At 56.1% G+C, this 17,773-nt stretch overlaps 3 protein-coding genes across 3 annotated transcripts; all 3 read left to right on the forward strand.

The window, feature by feature from the left end:
- Positions 1-5,487: 5,487 nt before the first annotated feature.
- On the forward strand, positions 5,488-9,639 carry LBRM_29_1510 (putative RNA binding protein; the record flags this gene model as incomplete). Its single annotated transcript, XM_001566445.2, has 1 exon — positions 5,488-9,639. One exon carries the CDS (start codon positions 5,488-5,490, stop codon positions 9,637-9,639), a length of 4,152 nt encoding a protein of 1,383 aa, XP_001566495.2.
- Positions 9,640-13,555: 3,916 nt separating this feature from the next.
- Positions 13,556-15,073, forward strand: LBRM_29_1520 (conserved hypothetical protein; the record flags this gene model as incomplete). Its single annotated transcript, XM_001566446.1, has 1 exon — positions 13,556-15,073. The coding sequence occupies one exon, from the start codon at positions 13,556-13,558 to the stop codon at positions 15,071-15,073; it is 1,518 nt and encodes a 505-aa protein (XP_001566496.1).
- Positions 15,074-15,834: 761 nt separating this feature from the next.
- LBRM_29_1530 (putative sigma adaptin) lies at positions 15,835-16,332 on the forward strand (the record flags this gene model as incomplete). The annotated part of the gene is made up of 1 exon (XM_001566447.1): positions 15,835-16,332. The coding sequence occupies one exon, from the start codon at positions 15,835-15,837 to the stop codon at positions 16,330-16,332; it is 498 nt and encodes a 165-aa protein (XP_001566497.1).
- Positions 16,333-17,773: the final 1,441 nt, after the last annotated feature.

Here is a 17,773-nt window from a genome sequence, read left to right on the forward strand (position 1 = left end):
ATCTGTCAGACTCATTCTTATCCCTCCCTCTCCCTCTTTCTTTCTCCCTCTTCCTTCGAGTTGTGGCGGCGCGGCCGCTCTCTGAGCGTCGGTGTGCGCGTCGAGTATTTTTTTTTGTGTGGTACTCTCTCCCTCTCTGGCTTTATCTGCACGTCTTCTGCTTTCTACCATTAATCGATCTCAACCTATAGAGATTCGGCGAGCGAACGAGTGCGTGCGTGCGTGTGCCGCGCGTAATTCTGTGTCTCTTTGCAGTCTTCCACTTCTGCTCTCGCGTTGCTCTGTACGTTTATCTGTACGTGCGTTTTTCCCCTTGCTCTGTCCTTCTCTGGTTCTCCGTGCATCGTTTATAGTGTTGTCGAGTGCGTGTGTGTGTGTTTCTGCGTTCGCCAGGAAGACGAGAGTGGCGTCGGCGTTGGGCGTACTTTCCCGGGTGCGCGCGCGCCTGTTTTTTGTGTGCTAGACGCGCTGGGAGTTGCGGAAGGATCGACGTCGCAGCAGCGATCTCTGTACGCACGAGCGTGTCATTAAATGAGGGAAAACAACACAAGGGACGAACCAAAAACATTATCATCCCCACACTCGTTACTTGCTTCCCTTTTCGTTTTTTTTTTTTTTCTTTTATAGTTGTTTGTGTTTCGCTTTTTGTTTCGTTTGTGGCTCAGCTGTTGGTGGTGCTTCTCCCGCTGCATCCCTCTTTTTTTTTCTTTCTCATCTCTTTCCATCTGCTCACTCTCTTCCCCCACTTTTCTGCCTCCTTGCCGCCATAGCACCTTCTGCGGTGACGTTCTCGAATCCACTTCTCCTCGCACATCTTTCCCCTCTTTCCCCCGGTTGTGTGGTGTTTGTTTCCACTTTTTCTTTTCCCCTCACCGAGTTTGATCTCTTTTTGTTTGTTTGTTTGTTTGTTTCTTCTCCTTCCCTTGCTGGTCCTTCCTCTCCTTTCGCCGCAGCTGTTTTCTCTCGCTCAGGGTGGGAGGGGACGAGGGTGGAGGTGAGGGACTCAACATTCGCTGTCCTTTTTCGTGCTTGCTTTCATCCTGCCTCCTACTCTTTCTTCCTTGGCTATTCCGCCTTGTCCTCTTTCCCCGTCGGCGTTTATTTGCCGCGCTTTTTTGTTTCTTTCCTTGTCCGTCCTGGAGAGTTCGGAGGATCGCACAAGTAACTTCGCTCACGCTCACTCACAAAGGCAAAGCCAACACGAACACGTGAACAAAACACGGCGCCCCCCTTTGCTGTTGTAACTTCCCCATAACGTAGGCTGAACAAAGCTGCTCCTCCCTGTCTGCGTTGTGGTGGTGGTGAACTTGCGCCTGCCATTTTTTCCTTTTCTTTTTTTTTTTTTGCGTTGGTGTTCTTGTCCTCTATCGTTTCCCCCCCTTTTCGTGCTTTCCCCCTTTTTGCGGAAGATAAACCTCCCCCTCTTCCCCCCCAAAGACAGTCCCGAAGATCTACTTGTCTCTCTCTCTCCACTGTTTTTCTTCAGATTCATACACACAGCACACTTTTTCAGACTACTCCTCTCCCCCATCTCAAGAACACAGGCACCGAGTCGGACGCAGGGGCACACATTTGAGTGCGGTTTCCTTCACCGCATCATTTTTTGAGGCTTGGGCTTTGTGTGCGTGCGCGTGTTTCTGCTGACCTCTTTTCCTTTTCGTCACATCTGTACGTTTTTCTTTTTAATTGTGTCGTATAGTTAATCCACGTACACACGCACACCCGCGCGCATCGGTATTTCTATCTATAACACGTTCGCTCTCTGTTTTTCTCTCTCTACCGTGCTAGTTCTTCCCCCCTCCTCCTCCTCCGCTGTCGGCTACGACCCTTGTTGTTTTGGTTTGGCCTCTTCGCGTAGTGCCCCCTTTTTTTTTTTTGAGCGTTCTCTTGCTTTATCTTTTCCCTTCTGCTCATCTCAGTTCGCCCGCTATCTTCTTTTTCCTTTGTCGTTCTTCTTTCTTGTGCGGACGAACTCTCTCTCTCTCCCTCTCTGGGTATTTGTGTTCGCTTGTTCACCCCCGTCTCTCTCTCTCTGTAAGCTATCGACGTCCCTGGCTGCATCTATATCAGGGTTGTGCAGCAGGAGGGGGAGGGGGCGAAGTAAACGCCCAAAGAAGAAAAAGGCAAGAAGGCGAGTGGTCGCTAAGAGGGCAGTAGACGAAGACACAAAAAGAACAACAGGAGAGCAAAAAGGGGATACAGACAGGAGACATACAAACGGAAAAAAAAAAAGGCGAGGCAGAAAATTACGTGAAGAGGAAGACAAAGCGCAGTTGTGCGCGACGGCGAGGGTGAAAGCAGAATCGAAAGGCGTTAACGTCTCTCGACCTACACCAACAGAATACGGCACGGCAAAAAAAAAAGACAAAATAGAAGGAACAACAAACACCAACACCGGTACGCTGCACACATACACGCGTAACAAGGTGACACCCAGATTTCAGAAACGTTGCTTTGTTTGATTTGCGCTCTCTCTCAGACCACCTACTCCATTGACGCATTTCTTGTAAAGCAGCAACATACGATCCACATACGCATACGTGAGCGCAAAGAGAAGGGAGCAGTTGGATCAACGAAAAAAAAAACAACAATACAAAACACAATCCCACATAGGCACTCAGCTCTCGAATTCTGCATAGGACTTGAGAGTAGGCACTATCTTCCTTTCGCTGCTACACGCGTCTTCTGCCTTCCCTCCCCTTCTTGGGTGTTCACCACTTCCCTAATTTCCTATTTCATCTTCCCTTGCTCTGCATCTTTGAAGGAAACGCGCTAGCCCTGCTCTATTGGATTAACCTCTTTTTTTCTCGTTTGTGTGTGGGTGTGTGCCTGGGCTGATCGTGTGCTGCTCGCTTGTCCTGCCCCCTCTTTTTCTCCCCTTCTCTCTATTTGTCCTACTTGAAGTGTTTTTGTGCCTTCTGCCCCACTTTTCTGTTGCGCTGTTGATTCGCCTTTCGCTTTTTTTTTATTGTTTCACGGCTTCTTTGACTCTTGCTTACGCTTTTCCCCATCTCTTGCATTTTTCTCCTTCCTTTTTCCCATTGCTTCCTTTGCTTGCTCGTATCGCGACGTCGCTGTCTTCGCTAGTGACTACAACCGGTCTATCTCTGTCTCTTTCTTCCCCTTCTCTGTTTTCGTGTGTGTTGTGCATCTGTTCTCCTTACGCCATTCCTTCTTCTTTCCGTTTGCTTTCCTTGGTGTTGGGTTCTTTGGCCTTGTGACTGCTTGTGGTGGAAGGGCATCTCTTGTTGTGACTTTGCCTTTTTTTCTCTCTGGCTGTTCTTCTTTCTCTTTCCTCCTTTTGTGCCTTTGTTCATCTGCGTCGTGTTTTCTTTGTTTTCTTTCGCGGCGTTACATTGTTTGCCCCCCCCCCCTCCCCCTCTCTTCAACTTCTCTCTTTTTTTTCTCTCTACGCCCTCCTTCCCTCTCTTTCGCTCTGTGACTCTGCGTGTGCGCTTCCACCTCTCTGGTCTCTCTGGCCTCGTTTCTTATTATTAGTCCGGCGTTCTTTTTACGGCTAGTTCACCTGGGCCACTCTTCGCCCTATTCTCCCTCATTTACCCCCCTTCTGAATTGCCCTCCTTTTCTTCCTCTCCTACATTTTTGTCGCATCTCTGTTTGAGTTCATCGTTTTTCCTTTTTTTTTTCCCTTTCCACTCTGCGCCCCGCGTGTATAGCTCGCTTTTTCTTTGTGTGTTTTACCTTGATCCTCTTTCTTGTTCTGATTTTGCAGTCTGCGTTGCAGCTTCTCGGTGTGTGTGTGTGTGTCTGTCTGTGCCTCCTTCTCTGTGTTCCCTTCGTTTTTTTTTTTTTTGGGTCTACATGCAATAGAGCATTGCAGGGAAGAGCACATTCTGCACACCTTCACACACTTGAAGAGAGGCCTCTGGCTCACCAGTCGGCACGGATACCCCCCCGACACGCTATATTTAGAGCCATCTATCGATCTTTCTTTATTCCTCTCATCTATACTGCCTGCTTGGAAGGAGAGAAGGCGGCCCTTCTTCTTAAATGCTGTGCTTGATTTGACCTCTACGCTCTTCCTGAGACGCCAGTTTCTCTTCGCCTCTCCTCGTACTCGTTGCCTGCGAGTGTTTCTGTAGCTCCATTGCGCTCATGTTCAGGCCTTCTGCGCCCTTTCCCTTTGTTCCTGTCAGTATTGCTGCCCCCCTTTTTTTCTTCATATTACGTGCCTGAACGACGGAGAACGGCGCCGCACCCACACAAAGGACGTGCACGCAGAGGGGGAAAAAGAGGAACGGAGCAGAACACAGCAAGGAGGAAGGGGAAGAAACCAACGCTGCTGAAGGCACTTTCCCACATCACCATCGTCTCATTCATTTCCTCTTTCTCTTTCGCGTCCGCATTCCATTCTCCATCTTCTTTTCGTTCTTCTAACAGACACCGTGGCCTTTCAACCCACAAAGACACAGAGGGAGGGAAAACACGGGAGAAGGAGAAGCCAAAGAGACGCACTCGCTCTTTGCCTTGTGTGTTTTTTTTTTGCTTTTAGACCCTTCACCTCTTCCCCCCCCTTTCCATCGTACCCGTGAGTTTACTGTTGTTGTCAGCTTTACCGAGGTACCTCTGCTTTCCTTTCATCGGTTTCCCCTTCTTTGCTTCCTGCTCACTCCTTTTTCGACTTATCGCGCTCGGATATCGCAGCACCTTTTCATCGTTCAGTTTTGCACCCTTCTCACGCTTTCGGCGCCGTTAATGTGGAGAGTGCATCGATTTTTCTCTCCCTTTGCCGTTGTTGTCGCTTTTCCTTTGCTTCCTTTTTTTTTTCGTGCGTTCTCTCTCTCTCTCTCTCTTCTACTTCACCCCTTGCCATCTTCGCGGTAGCTGTTCAGCTGAGACTCTCTCTGTGGCCTTGCCAACGCGCTTCACAGGTGAAGAGGCGCAGCTCAGCTATCTTTCGTGTCTTTTGCATTGTCTTTCAAGGTGAGCGACTTCTTCGCTCGAAGACGGATTAGACGGAAACAAGAGCGACGTCTACGAAGTGTGCCACTTTTTCTACCGCCCACTTCCCCCCCCCCCCCCCCCCCAAAACGGGACTGCCTTTTCACAGGCAGCAACCATAGCAGCATCGCCGGACGGTACCAAGGTAGCACTACCGGGGTGATTCCACCTTCTTGAGGAAGGATAGAGCTCTAGCGCTGGAACAGCATCCTCACCTCCCACGAGGGCGACCCCATCATCCTCATTTTTGAAGCAGTGCTCACCATTGGCAGTTGCCGAACCCCCCTCCCCCTTACACAAGTCATGAAATCCCTCTTGAGAAACGGCGCCGTCAGCCGTCGTGTCGACGGTGCTGAGGACGCAGGCGATCTTGTACACAGAGGACAGCGCGCGTGTCTCACTCACTGTGCCGACTCAAACCACCGGCACGGTCACGATTCCTCTCCTGCAGCACTGACAGCAGCCCCGCTGTTACAACCATTCCCCCCTACGCATGACTCCATCTCTCCGACAGTGTCTGTCCCGATGAGACTGCGTCGCACCAGTCCTCACAACCACCATGGGCGCGGTGGTGACAAGGGCGGCAGCAGTCACCTGAACTCAGGCGCCGACATCGATGGCGCGGAGATTGCGGAGGACCAGGAGAGCATTCGTAGTGAACAGGCTGGGCGAGCAAAGCGAGCCAGCTGTGATACCCCGGGCACGGCCAACCTCTCTCCACACACCTTGAGCTCTCACCAGCCAATTCATCCGCTCCAGCAGCAACAGCGCTCTGGCAAACGCCGCGACTCTGCACAGAGACAGTCGTCTTTCAACAGCAGCCAGACTGGAAGCTTGTTGCTCAACAGCGGTAGCGCAACGCTACCGACCCCCGGTGGCGGCAGTGCAGGTGGCAACACTGGTGGCCGCCCTTGTCGCAGCACGTCTGGATCCGGTGGTAGCGGTGGCGATGGCGTTTCCCCATCGTCCTCGCGCCATCTTCAGCCGCCGTCAAATCACAGCCATGTGAACTTGTTTGTGCGAGACCTGCCGCTGGAGCTGAACGAGGAAAAGCTGCGAGCCATGTTTACCCCGTTCGGTGACATTGTCAACTCGGCCATCATGCGCAACATTCACACCGGCATCAGCCTTGGTACAGCCTTTGTGCGCTTTTCGAAGCACGAAGAAGCGATGCGGGCCATGGAGGCCTTCGCGGGCGGGCGGTCAGTGACGGGGTCAAAGAGGGTGACAGTGCAGTGGGCTCGCCGCGAGCATGACAAGGCCCCTTCTGGGGATGAGCGGCGCAAAATGCGGAAGTTGTTTATCCGCAATGTCCCAAAGGACGTAACACAGGAGATGCTCATGACCCTCTTCAGTCAGTACGGCCCGGTCAAGTCGGTCAGCACCCATCGCGATACGGCCGCTGCCAACGCCGTTTCGCAACCAGGCGGCGGCGGGGGTGCCGCTGGTGCGGCAGAGGCAGACTTCGCATCCCACGGCGGACACGACAGTACCGCTGCCACCGGTGCCAGCACGGATGACCGTCGCATCGCGTTTGTCACCTTTGAATTTGAGGGTGTGGCAGAGCAGGCGACGGCGGCAGTGCACAACACCATGCCATTTGCTTCGTGCCAGGGTATTCCACTCATGGTGAAGTTGGCAGAAGACACACCAGTGCGGCATAGCGCTCTTGGCAGCAACCACGCCAGAGCCAACAACAGTGGCACCCTAAACGGTCTTGGTGCGAATGGGAATAGAGTGCACCTGCCTCACAGTGGCAGCATGAGCAGCGGCGGTAGCGTGGGTGTGCATCACCCTGCCCTCATTGTCGGTGTTCCCAGCAATAATTCACTCGGCTGGTCCGACTTGCCCATAACCGACTATCTTGCGACTCCGATGGTGTCGCCGAGTGCTGCGCAAGTGCATAGTGCCACTGGGCTAGGAGTGCCGCTAGGTACTGGTCGCAGCAGGCCACTGGCACGTGGTGGTGCGCTGAGTATCAGTGCGGGTCGCAGCTTCTCTCGTGCGCCGCAGGACGGCAGCATCTCTCCGGCGCTCTTACCGCCGCGCTCTTTTGTCGGGACAACGGGCTCAGCCGGTTCACCGAACGGAACCCCGCTGTACACTGGTCTCACTTCAATTCACAGCAGCTCAGCAATGCTCCCCTACACTGGACAGACTTCTGGAAGCGCCCAAACGCCTCGGCAACCTGTTCCAAGCCCCACAGCATTCTTGGCGTCACCGACGTCCGCGTCGTCCACGACGGCCAATTCGCAGCAACCCAGGAGCGATAGCGTTGCGGAGCCTATGCTTGACGGCTCGCAGATGCTTGGTAGCATTGGGTTTATAGGGAGCAGAAGCGGCTCGCACAATGGGCAGGCGATAGGTAGCGGCCCAACGGACCTTATTGGCTTAGCTAGCGGAGACGGTGCTGGCAGCTTCCCCGTCTCCTCGTACGAAACACAGGAGCCTTACACGATGCTGCAGCAGTACGGTAGCAGCCTGGCCCTTGCCAGCAGCGCTACTGCACAGCCGCCGCTATCGGGCCCACCTTCTGCACCCGTACCAGGGGTTGATACCCATCCACACGCAGGCGTCTGGAACAACCACAGCAACAGTAGCGCCAACGCCAGCAGGTTGTCTTATCAGGTGTGGGGTTCTTACGCCGAAGCCGCGCAGTGCGAGGGAGTGATCAGTTCGCCTCTGCTACAGTCAGCGCAGACTTCCTCCACAGCACCGCTCAACAGCTCATCTTTCCAGCAGTCGCCGTTAAAGGCCCTATCGCTTCCGCAGCCTCGCTCGAGTGCGATGCAGCAGTCGCAACAGCAGCAGCAGCAGCGGCCTGCGCCAGCAGAGTTCGATGGCAGTAACATCGCAAATGGCGGCCGCGGCCCTGCCCAACATCTACTCATCCCACAGCCACGCAGCAATGCGAGCACCAACTCCTCGGTGCCCCTCCGCAGGTCAGCCGCTGCTGCTGCCGCCGCTCCTTCATCTTCTGCCTCTCGGCGCGCCAACACGCTGCCTCCAGACGCTTCTCCACCTTCGTGCGCGTCGACTCCGCAGAAGAATGCCTCTCGAGTTTTGCTGTCAAGCGCCACGACATCTTTCACCGCTGGTGGCGACGCCCATTCCAGGTGCAACGGCACATGGGGTCGCCGTATCGCATTGGAGGGAGTCGGCAGTGTGATTGGCGGTGCGTCGAACCTGCGCCATGGCCCACGCGCGACTTCCTCGTCAATACTCACCCTTCGTAGTGGGACTTATAGTGATGGGGGCAGCTGCACTGGCGCGAACAGTTCTGGCTCCCCCACTACTGGTACATGGGCTGCCCCGCTCAACCCCGGCCTTGCGGGTTCCTTTACAAGTAACAATACCAACAGCTTCCAGCCCTACGGAGGCAACGGCATCCTTGGCACTGGCTCTGTAGCTAGCCACAGCGCTCACAGCACAATGGACACGCGCGGCAGCTTGACAATGAAGTACACTTCTGTTCTCCCAGCGCAGCCGGCTAGTGTGCCGCCGCCACCGAGCTGCTCGCCCGCGCCACAGCCGCCGTCGCGGAGCTTTTCTTTTGAGCTGACACAGTCCGTCACGACACCAGTAGCTCCGCCAACGTTTACAACATCGCCGTTGATGGAAGCGGCCGCCAAGATGCTATCCACAGATGACGATGCATTGACCGCCGATGATGTGAACACCTTTGACTACAGAGCTTACGTTCCAGAAGACACGTACGCGGGCAAGTTGAATTACAGCACCCCGTACGCTACAACAGTGATGCATGCGGTGAGCGGTGGTGACCCGCCGCTGCGTGGTATGGCCAGCGGGACCCGCAGCAGCGCCAATATACAGACGAGCAACAGTCAAAACACCTCCGTGGCGGCGCGGTCCCAACTAAACAGTCCTGCTCCTGCCGCGACCGTCTCTTCCGTCGTGGCTGCCTCGGTGCTCTGCAAAAGCGACCAACTCGGCGACCCGAGCCCCCACTTCCCTTCGCCCGGTAGTGCCGGTCTCCTTGACGACCACCTACTTTTCCAGTGGGAGGGCAACTCCGCCGCGATGAGCGATACACCCAGTATTACCGGCTTCGCAAGCGTAGGTGGATCCGCTGTTCAGACAGCACTGCCATCCAGCGATGCTCTGCGCAGCAAAGAGTTCATAGAGGAGCTTGACATGATGTTCACACCCTCGGAGTCGCGCCCGCAAGACATGATAGCACTCGCAGATGCACCGACGGCTGCCTCTGTGCCAAACATGCGGCTGCAGCCAGACGCCGGGGCCTACTGGTGTACTGCTCCGATGCGCGATACTGCAAGGCTGGTTTTGGGTAGCGATATGGGAGTGCCGGCCTACCGAGCACCGTCTACAGCAATATCGACGCCGAAGGATCTGAGCTGCGGCAGTACTGCCAAGACATTGCCTGGATTGACAGTGCAGCCGCCGTCACGAATTGGCCGCTCCGACGACGGGGATGGCGATCCGACAGGCTGGTCCGTTTACCCGGACGTTACTCTCAACCTCGGTTGGTCCCTTGGGTTCAGCTCCGACCCCAGAAAGCCCGGTAGTGTGATTGGCAGTGACCACGAGAGTGGTAGCACTCACGATGGTGTTGACCATCTACGCTACTCGCAGCAGCTGGGCAACACGCTGCATAGCCTGTACCACCTTATGAGCTACGACGACGCCTCTTATTAATTGCGCTACGACAGCAGCTTCTCATGGTTTCGGTTGTACACTGCAGCCTCTAACCGGCAATATCTGCATCACTCACACGAGCGAAAACAAAGATACGACAACACAAACAAGTATACATGTGCACACTACCGGTCACTTACACACACCCCACACTCTCTCTTGGAACATCAACAGTGAGAAATAAAAAGTAGCAGGGCACAGGCATTTCTTGTTCGCCGTAGTGAGTTCCTCATATCGAACTCGGTCTCCTTAATCCTTCACCTCTCCATCATAACTCCACCTTTTTCTTCCACTGGGCAGACACGCCCACACCTGACACTGCCAGCCATCTCACCGCGGTATCAGAGTCCAGTACCTTCCCTGTCGCTTTGTCTTTTAGCAGCCGGGTCTATTCTCGGCCATAAAGCATACCTTCAGCTCCGCTCTACCCCCCCCCTCCCCCTCCACACACGCGCGCTTTGTGTTGAGAGGCCATGCGGCCTGCAGGCTGCTCCTGGGCATGCGACTGTGCGGACCCTTGGTGTCGGCGCCCATGCCTGGGCTGGCGCTCTGCAGAGGAGAGCTGTGCTCATGACCACGCTTAGCTCAGCTCACGATGAGTCGTGTCGACGAGGCAACGAATAGACGCACCCGCCTGCTGCCGCTCTGCCGTTGCTGCGCTGTGGTGATGTCGGGCGTACACCTGGGCCTGTCCTGTGTCGTATGCAGTGACCTGATGACGCACCTCTCCCTCGCGCTGCATGGGCCTCCCCCGCCGGGTGCCTGTGGCTGCCCCCCTGCGCCCCCTCGGAGCGACAGGCCACGGGCTCGTTGTGCGCCGGCACGCGCCCCCTCCGCTTGCCACACCCGCTGCTGTCCACGGCATGCGGGGGCAGGAGGGGGGTGGCGCCACGCTGTCGCCAGAGAGCGTCAGAGCAGCGCCCCTCGGCAACAACGCCGTCGCGAAGCGCAGAGGCCAGCAGTGCACGTGTGGTGGGCGGGGGCGGCGTGACTGACGAGAGGCGCGTGTGCCGGGAGCACGGCAAGGGCACCCCGAATCGCACCATGGGAGCCCACCAGACTCCGATGCGGCGTGTCGCCGCGCCGCTTGGTGCAATGCCGCGGGCTGAAGCGATGAGGGGCGAAGCACTGCATACACGCAGGGCACGGGGTCTCACATGGCCCTGCCCTGCCGCTGGCGTGCTTCCTCGTCGCTCTCATCCGGCGTGCGCCTGGACCACCCCCTGCCCACCTGCACGGCAGACGCCAGCGCCCCGCCCTTGAGCAGGACCCTGGACGCTTTCCGCGTGGAGGAGTGCATACCTCCCCCTTCTCAAGGCACACAATATCAATGATGGGCACCAGGCGGCTCTACTGAAAGCGGTCGTGGTGCCAAAGAGATTTCTCTATGGGGATTACTGTCTTGAATTTATCTCGCATCGATTTCTCTTTTCTAGCTAGATGCGTGTGTATATGCATATGGGTGTGTGGGTGCGGGTGATGTTGCTGCCCTGCCGCTGTACAACGGGGTGGTTGTCTTTCTTTGGGGGGAGCTATAGGTGCACACATGTAGGGGGTGCCGTTACTGCCGTGCTCTTTCCCTCTTGTTTTCTTCCTACCCTGCCAGCTGTTCCTCCTTTGCCTTTTGCCCCTCTTTTACCCTTCAGGCTCACTTACACCCCTCTGTCTTCTCCTTTTTCTCGCTCTTGCACAACTCTCCCCACTTCCCCACCGTTTTTTTTTTTTGTGGGCTAGTTAAACGCGCTCCTACACAGCAAAACCTGCGCAAACTTCGCTTGGGCACCCCTTTTCGTCTCTCTTATCTTTGTTTCTTCAGGGAGCACGTCCCACTCTCCTCCCTCCTCCTTTGGCCTCCCCGTGCTGTCGACCTGACCCATTCGTACCTTTACGGTTTGGTCTCGCTGGTGCCCACACAAGCATGCGTACGGCCCCATACGCGGCAGTGGTGGTGGGGGGGGGGGGGGGGGGGCAGAGAAATACATAGTAACCGGCATAGAAACTGATGAATGCCTGGATAGAGAATCTGCAGCCAGCACAGACTACTGCGTATTACTGTGCGCCACTCTTCCTGAGCGCTCCCGTCAGACACACAAAAAGCGTATCACCGCACATGGGTAAAGGGGCGCACTGACAGATGTAGCGTCGTGTACACAACAGTGTGTGTCTCTCTCTCTCTTGATTGACCACACATATCGTCGTGGTCGTTTTTTTGTATGTTTCCGTGGCTGAGAAGAGCCGGTCCTCGCGCTTTGGGTGGTAATTTGACCGTTGCTAGCGTACTGTAGCACACCTTTAAGCTTCTTTCTGTCTGTCTCTCTCTCTCTCTTTTCTGAAACAGTCGCACCGGCTAACCGTCTGTTTTCGTTTGTGTGTGTGTATGCGTGTGTGGGTGTGTGTTTGTGTGTGTGTGTCTCATCTTGCCATATTTGTGCCCGTTCCCTCCCTTCCTCTTTCTCCCGCTTCACTGGGTACGTAATCCTGTGCTCACCAGACACTGCACATTCCTCACTTTCTGTTTCTTTTTTTTCTCTCACGTCTACACGTTTGTGCTGGCGGGCGCACATCGTTTAAGGAATGAGTTTGCTTCATAGAGAGAATGGTACATGTGAAGCGTACGGGTTTCCGTTTCAGCGATACGCACTCTTGAGATCTTCACTCCTCCTATGTCAAAGGTTGAAAAGGGATGTTAGACCCAAGAGCAATGGTGTTTCTCTCATTGTTGTGCGTGTGTTGGTTGCGCTGGCGATTTGTTTCCGCACTCAATTTCCCTCGCTGTTGAGCAGTTACCGAATCTCCCCACTCACCGGAGCAGGGGGCCCCTTTTCCTTTTCGTTGTTGTTCATGGATTCGATTGCTGATGGAGCTGCCCGTCCTCTTATCTCCTTTCTCGTGAGTTCTACAGCCCCTCCCCCACCACCACCGTCACCACCTTCTCGTGTCTTCATGTCGTTCTCCTTTTTTTCGCTGTTGGTGTTTGGGTCACCGCCCTCTTCCGCTCCGCTGGTTGCCTCCCGTGAAGTTTTTCTTCTGTAATGGGCGTGTGTGGCCCCCTTCTCGAGAGAACAGAAAAAAAAAAAAAACAGGCAACAAAATAAGAGAACAAATCTGAGAGAAAGCGGGAAAGACGCTGTGCTTTTTCTGGCATCCCTCACTCTCTTTCCGGCTACTTCACGGCTGCTTCGCACCATGCAATGGGGGGCCTGTGACAGGGCCGGGGTAGAGTGGAGGGGAGCTCATGCTCTACCCCGGCCGAATAAAGGCGCTGAGAAAAGACGGGTGTATCGATGTGGTGTGTGTATGGGTACGTCCGCAATAGTGCACGAGTGCCTCCTAAGTACTTCAAAGGCGAAGAGAAGCAGCACACACACACGCACACACCAAAATGACCGAACATGCCCAGCGGCGCCGTCGACAAAGCGAGGGAAAGATGACGGACAAACGCGACGAGTCCCTTCGCAATGATTCCGATCATGCCAGGCTCGGGTGAATTCAAAGCGTTGAATGAGTGGCGACAGTGCGACAGCACTTTCTCTTCCTATTCTCCGTGTACTGGAGTCTTTGTTGCTCGGCTGTGCACTCACACAGGTTTGCAACTGATGGTCGGTATCGTCTCCTGCCCCACCCCCTTTTTTCCCTCCTCCGTGTTGCCACTTGGCGTACGCACACACCCACACCCAACGCGCACAGGTGATAACTCTGCTCTGTTTGTTCTCCCTCCACCCCTCTCTTCCCCTTTCCCCGGCTCGCCCCTGCATCCTCACCCACTCACCCCCACCACAGTGTGTACGCGTCAATATGACCAAGCGAGGAGTACATGGCGACCCCTGTTCGATTCACCAAGGTAAGCGCGAGTGCCCCACGGTGGTCCTGGGTGGCTGCCGACGTGGCAGAGAACCTCGTGCGCCTGCAGGGTGTGATGCACCGCGCTACGCCACGACGATTACCGCTGCAGTTGCTACACGGGCAGGCTAGGCAGACGGCAACAGTGACCAAGCTGTCAGGTGTGTCTCGCTGTCTGTCTACGGCCGCACCGAGGACTGGGATCTTCTCAGTTGCTGGATCACGGGGCTCGTCCCCGTCACCCAAACAGGACCCGCCTGCTCCCTCCCGAAAGTCGGTGCACTCCATGAGCCTCACACTATCGGCGGAATCGGTGTGGGAAACGGTGCCACACTGGTGCGAGCTGTGCTCTGAGCCCGTCAATAGCTGGCACAGCCACATGGGCAAGCGCGACCACATGTGTCTCGAGATGATCCTGAACACCATGGTCAGCAGCAAAGGACTCTGGGAGCCGGACAAGGTGTGGGACAGCATTGAGCTGTTTAGAGGTCACTACACAAAGCGCCCACGCGGACAGCCACGAACGCCCTCGCCGACTGTACAACGCCTGCTGAAGGAGGGCCTCTACGTGCCGAGCCCTGATCACCCGCTCAGCATCTTCTACGATGCCTTCGACCGGGGCGACCCATACGCGCGACGAGAGGAGCTGCATCTGCTCCTCTTGTACTTGAACGAGTGTGGGATGCTCTGTCTCACCCCCGATCTGTTCCCTCCAGCGGTCTTTCAAGGACACTTACTCTTGCACAGCGAGGTAGTGCCGGTTCTGACGCGCATCTTCCCCGACGGGGAGGTGCGCGGTATCTCGGCGTTGTTGCAGATGATAACCTGCACCTATGGACTGGCAGCAGCCTATGAAATGTGTGGGATGGAGCGCTTGGTGCCGGTCTCCTTGCTGCAGCACCGAGGAGTGAACCCAGAGCTAATGTCTGCCTTGTCGTCCGTAGAAGAGTTCGACAGTTTTGCGGCAAGTGATGATGCAACAGGTGGCATCGGAGGCGAAGAGGCTCTGGGAGAAAGCGCGGAAGGTGAGACTATCGATTCACCCTTATCGACGGACCAATCCATGGCAATGCGCTCCCTGAGCGCCGCCATGCCCCGTGCCATCCTCGGCTCCCTCCGCTGGGCCCTCGCTCCAGAGGACGCGAGTCCCCCGCCGGCCATCTTTCAGGACCACAAGCGCAACGCCTACTTGACCACCTTGGCAGCGCGCGCGGCACGCCTGCTGATGTCCGAGCTGATCTTCGAGCGCATCTCTGAATACGTACATCGCTTAGAGTGGTTTCTGCGGACAGACATCGGGCGGGAGTGGCTGCACAGTCACCACGATGGCCATCGAGAGGCAGACGCGGGCAGCAGTCGCGCGGCCTCGCCGCGCTGGCTGCGCACTCAGTGCATCACCCCTTCATTGTCGAACGAGGGCAATGTTGCCTATACAAATGGTGGGCTCGTCGCCCATGGGCTTAACGGCACCGCAGCATCTGAGTGTACCGTTCAGATGCACGACGCGGCTCGTAAAGCGCGCATGCACGGTCGCCGCGGATTGCCCAGGGCGCCAGCCAACTCCCCTTTGGCTCGCAGTGTACGGTCTCTGTGAGACGGCGAAACAGCGCACGCTTCGGTGACGATACGACGCATACTCTGAAAACACTGAATCATCCGCCCACACACACACGCGTGGCAAACGAAACGAATTTGCAGCGGTGCACTGTTGGCTTAGCCATGACTGGTGATGCTGGTAGGGGATGTGGCGCGGCTTGCGCGAGGCAGTGCCTGTCCGGGAGGGGGGTGTACGGGTGTCTTCATCGGCCTTGCAGTTCCCTGAAGACTGAGCTCTGAACACTTTGAAGAGGCAGCGGCGGGAGGCAACAATGTAAGCTTTCACATCTATGCAGATGGTAGAAACAGGAGCGAAGCAGGCAAAAAAGAAAAATACTCAGCGTGTTGGACAAGTGCAAGCGGCATGGCTGCGGTCCCTCGCCAAACGGCTCACTCGCATAAAGCCACATCCCCAGCGTCTCCCACCCCACTGTGGGGCACGTGCAGTTTATGGGTGTGTGTGTGTGTGTGTGTGTGTGTGTGTGTGTGTGTGTATGTGCGAATGGATTACCCATGCATCGTCTCACGTACTCACACGCCTCACATGCACATGGTCTTTTCTCTTCCCCCCCCCTCCCACTGCCATCTCACCTCATCTCCGCCTTCCCTCACAACGCGCAAGAGAGGGAAAAGGAGAGCGCGGCAAACACGTGTGTATATCGAAAGAGGAAAGAAAATAAACTCGGAAAAACAACGCGCCAAGCAAAAGTAGTCGGCAGACACACAATTTTTGCCCCGCCACGGCACTGCATAAACGTCATGATTCAGTTCCTGTTGCTGATGAGCCGCCAGGGCAAGATACGGCTGTCCAAGTGGTATGTGACGCTCTCGCAGAAGGAGCAGGCCAAGATAATCCGTGAAGTGAGCCAGGCGGCGCTTGGCCGCTCTTCTCGCCTGTCCAATATGTTCGAGATTGAGGGGCGCAAGTACGTTTGCCGCCGTTACGCCTCTCTGTACTTCATCGCCTGCGTCGACAAGACAGACAACGAGCTGATGACGCTGGAAATCATCCACCACTTTGTCGAGGTGCTGGATCAGTACTTCGGCAACGTCTGCGAGCTCGACTTGATCTTCAACTTCCACCGCGCGTACTTCATCCTTGACGAGGTGCTGCTAGGCGGGGAGCTGCAGCTGAGCAACAAGCGCGGCATACTCGACTACATCGACCGGCTTGACGCCGCCGCGGAGCGCAGCGAAGCCCGGCTCGAGGGTGGCTCTCTTGTTGACCAGATGACCAACGCCATCAAGGGTGTCTGACGGGTGCACTTTAACGTCCCCAGGACGCCATCGTATTGGGGTGTCTTTTTCCCCAAAAAAAAAAGAATGCGGCCCGCGAGTACCCCTTTCGCACCCCCCCCCCCCCAAGCCAAAACGGGGAAAGCGCCCGCACAGCAGGCAAACCAAGAAGCCCCGCGTGCCAAGATCCCAAAAAGCAGGACGAGAGATCCCCCAACAAACCCGAAAGGGTCGAGGGCACCACGCATTCCCCATGAGATATGCCAATGCCTGAGGTGAACGGTCCACGTAGATACGCTCTTGTTTTTCAGTCTTCCATGCCATAAACAAGCAAATACACACGCGCACAGCCGCAGCCCACACACGGCTCTGCTGCACTGCGGCTACGCTCTGCTCCTCTAGGACGGACCGCCTGCCGCCGCAGCAGGGCCACGCGCCATATGGACTCGTCCCCGCCCCCTCTTCGGCCGCGTGCGGCGCGATGGGTGTCGGAGGTGCCAGGCTGACCCGCACACCTCGATCCACGCGGAAAGCGTCCAGGGTCCTGCTCAAGGGCGGGGCGCTGGCGTCTGCCGTGCAGGTGGGCAGGGGATGCCGGTTAGGTGTCCGAGGCTGCTGATTAGGTCCGTCATCCATGCAGTGAACGTCGCCACCTCTGGCACTCACAATTTTGCAAGCTCAGCCAGCTTCACCCTTGTGCCTCAACCCACAGCCGCCAAACACAAACTGAAATGATAGATGCACGCGACGGACTAGCAGCATCACGGTGTGTGGCCCAATACGTCGCAACATGCCATTCTCCGCGCTTGCTTTTGTGTGTCATAGCGGATTCGGCACTCTGCACAGCAGACCAAACCTCATTTTTTGCTGCCTCACTCTCAGGGCGATAGCCACGAGCCAGCAGGGCCGCGGCTTCTGATTCGACGTCTGTCCGGGCCGCACCACCTCTCCATGGCGAGTGAGGAAGTGACGCTAAACGGAGAGGGCTGGTGCACGCATGCTAGGAATCGTTCCTCGTCCAGTGAGTCCGTCCGCAGCCTGCCAGCGAGTGGTGCGTTGAAGCACACGCGACGGCGTTGCACATGAAGGAGGTGTGTGTATGTGTGCGAGGCCCCACAGGGAGTCGATGCCCGCATACCGGTGTGTAACCCGCCAAGGTGTCGCAACAAAACTGCGATCCGACATGTACGTCTCTCCCGCACCAAAAGTGCAAGTGGACCTCCTCGTGTGGGTGCCCAGAGGCACAGGGCAGGTGCGACGCAACGGCACTACGGAGTCGAGGAACAGGAGATCGATTTCCTCGAGTAGGTCTCCGTTGTCTGTGTATGCTGCGGTACTCACGACAGCTGCCGCTGCTTTGGCGTGGAAGTGCTCAATGGTCTTCCTGCAGCTGCTGCTAGCACTGCCTTGCAGCGTGGTGGCGCCGCAAAGCAGCTTTGATTCGCTCAGTGCCATGTACAAA

The sequence above is a fragment of the Leishmania braziliensis genome, chromosome 29 (genome assembly GCF_000002845.2).
Source record: "Leishmania braziliensis MHOM/BR/75/M2904 complete genome, chromosome 29".
In the NCBI taxonomy this organism is placed as follows: Eukaryota; Euglenozoa; class Kinetoplastea; order Trypanosomatida; family Trypanosomatidae; genus Leishmania; species Leishmania braziliensis.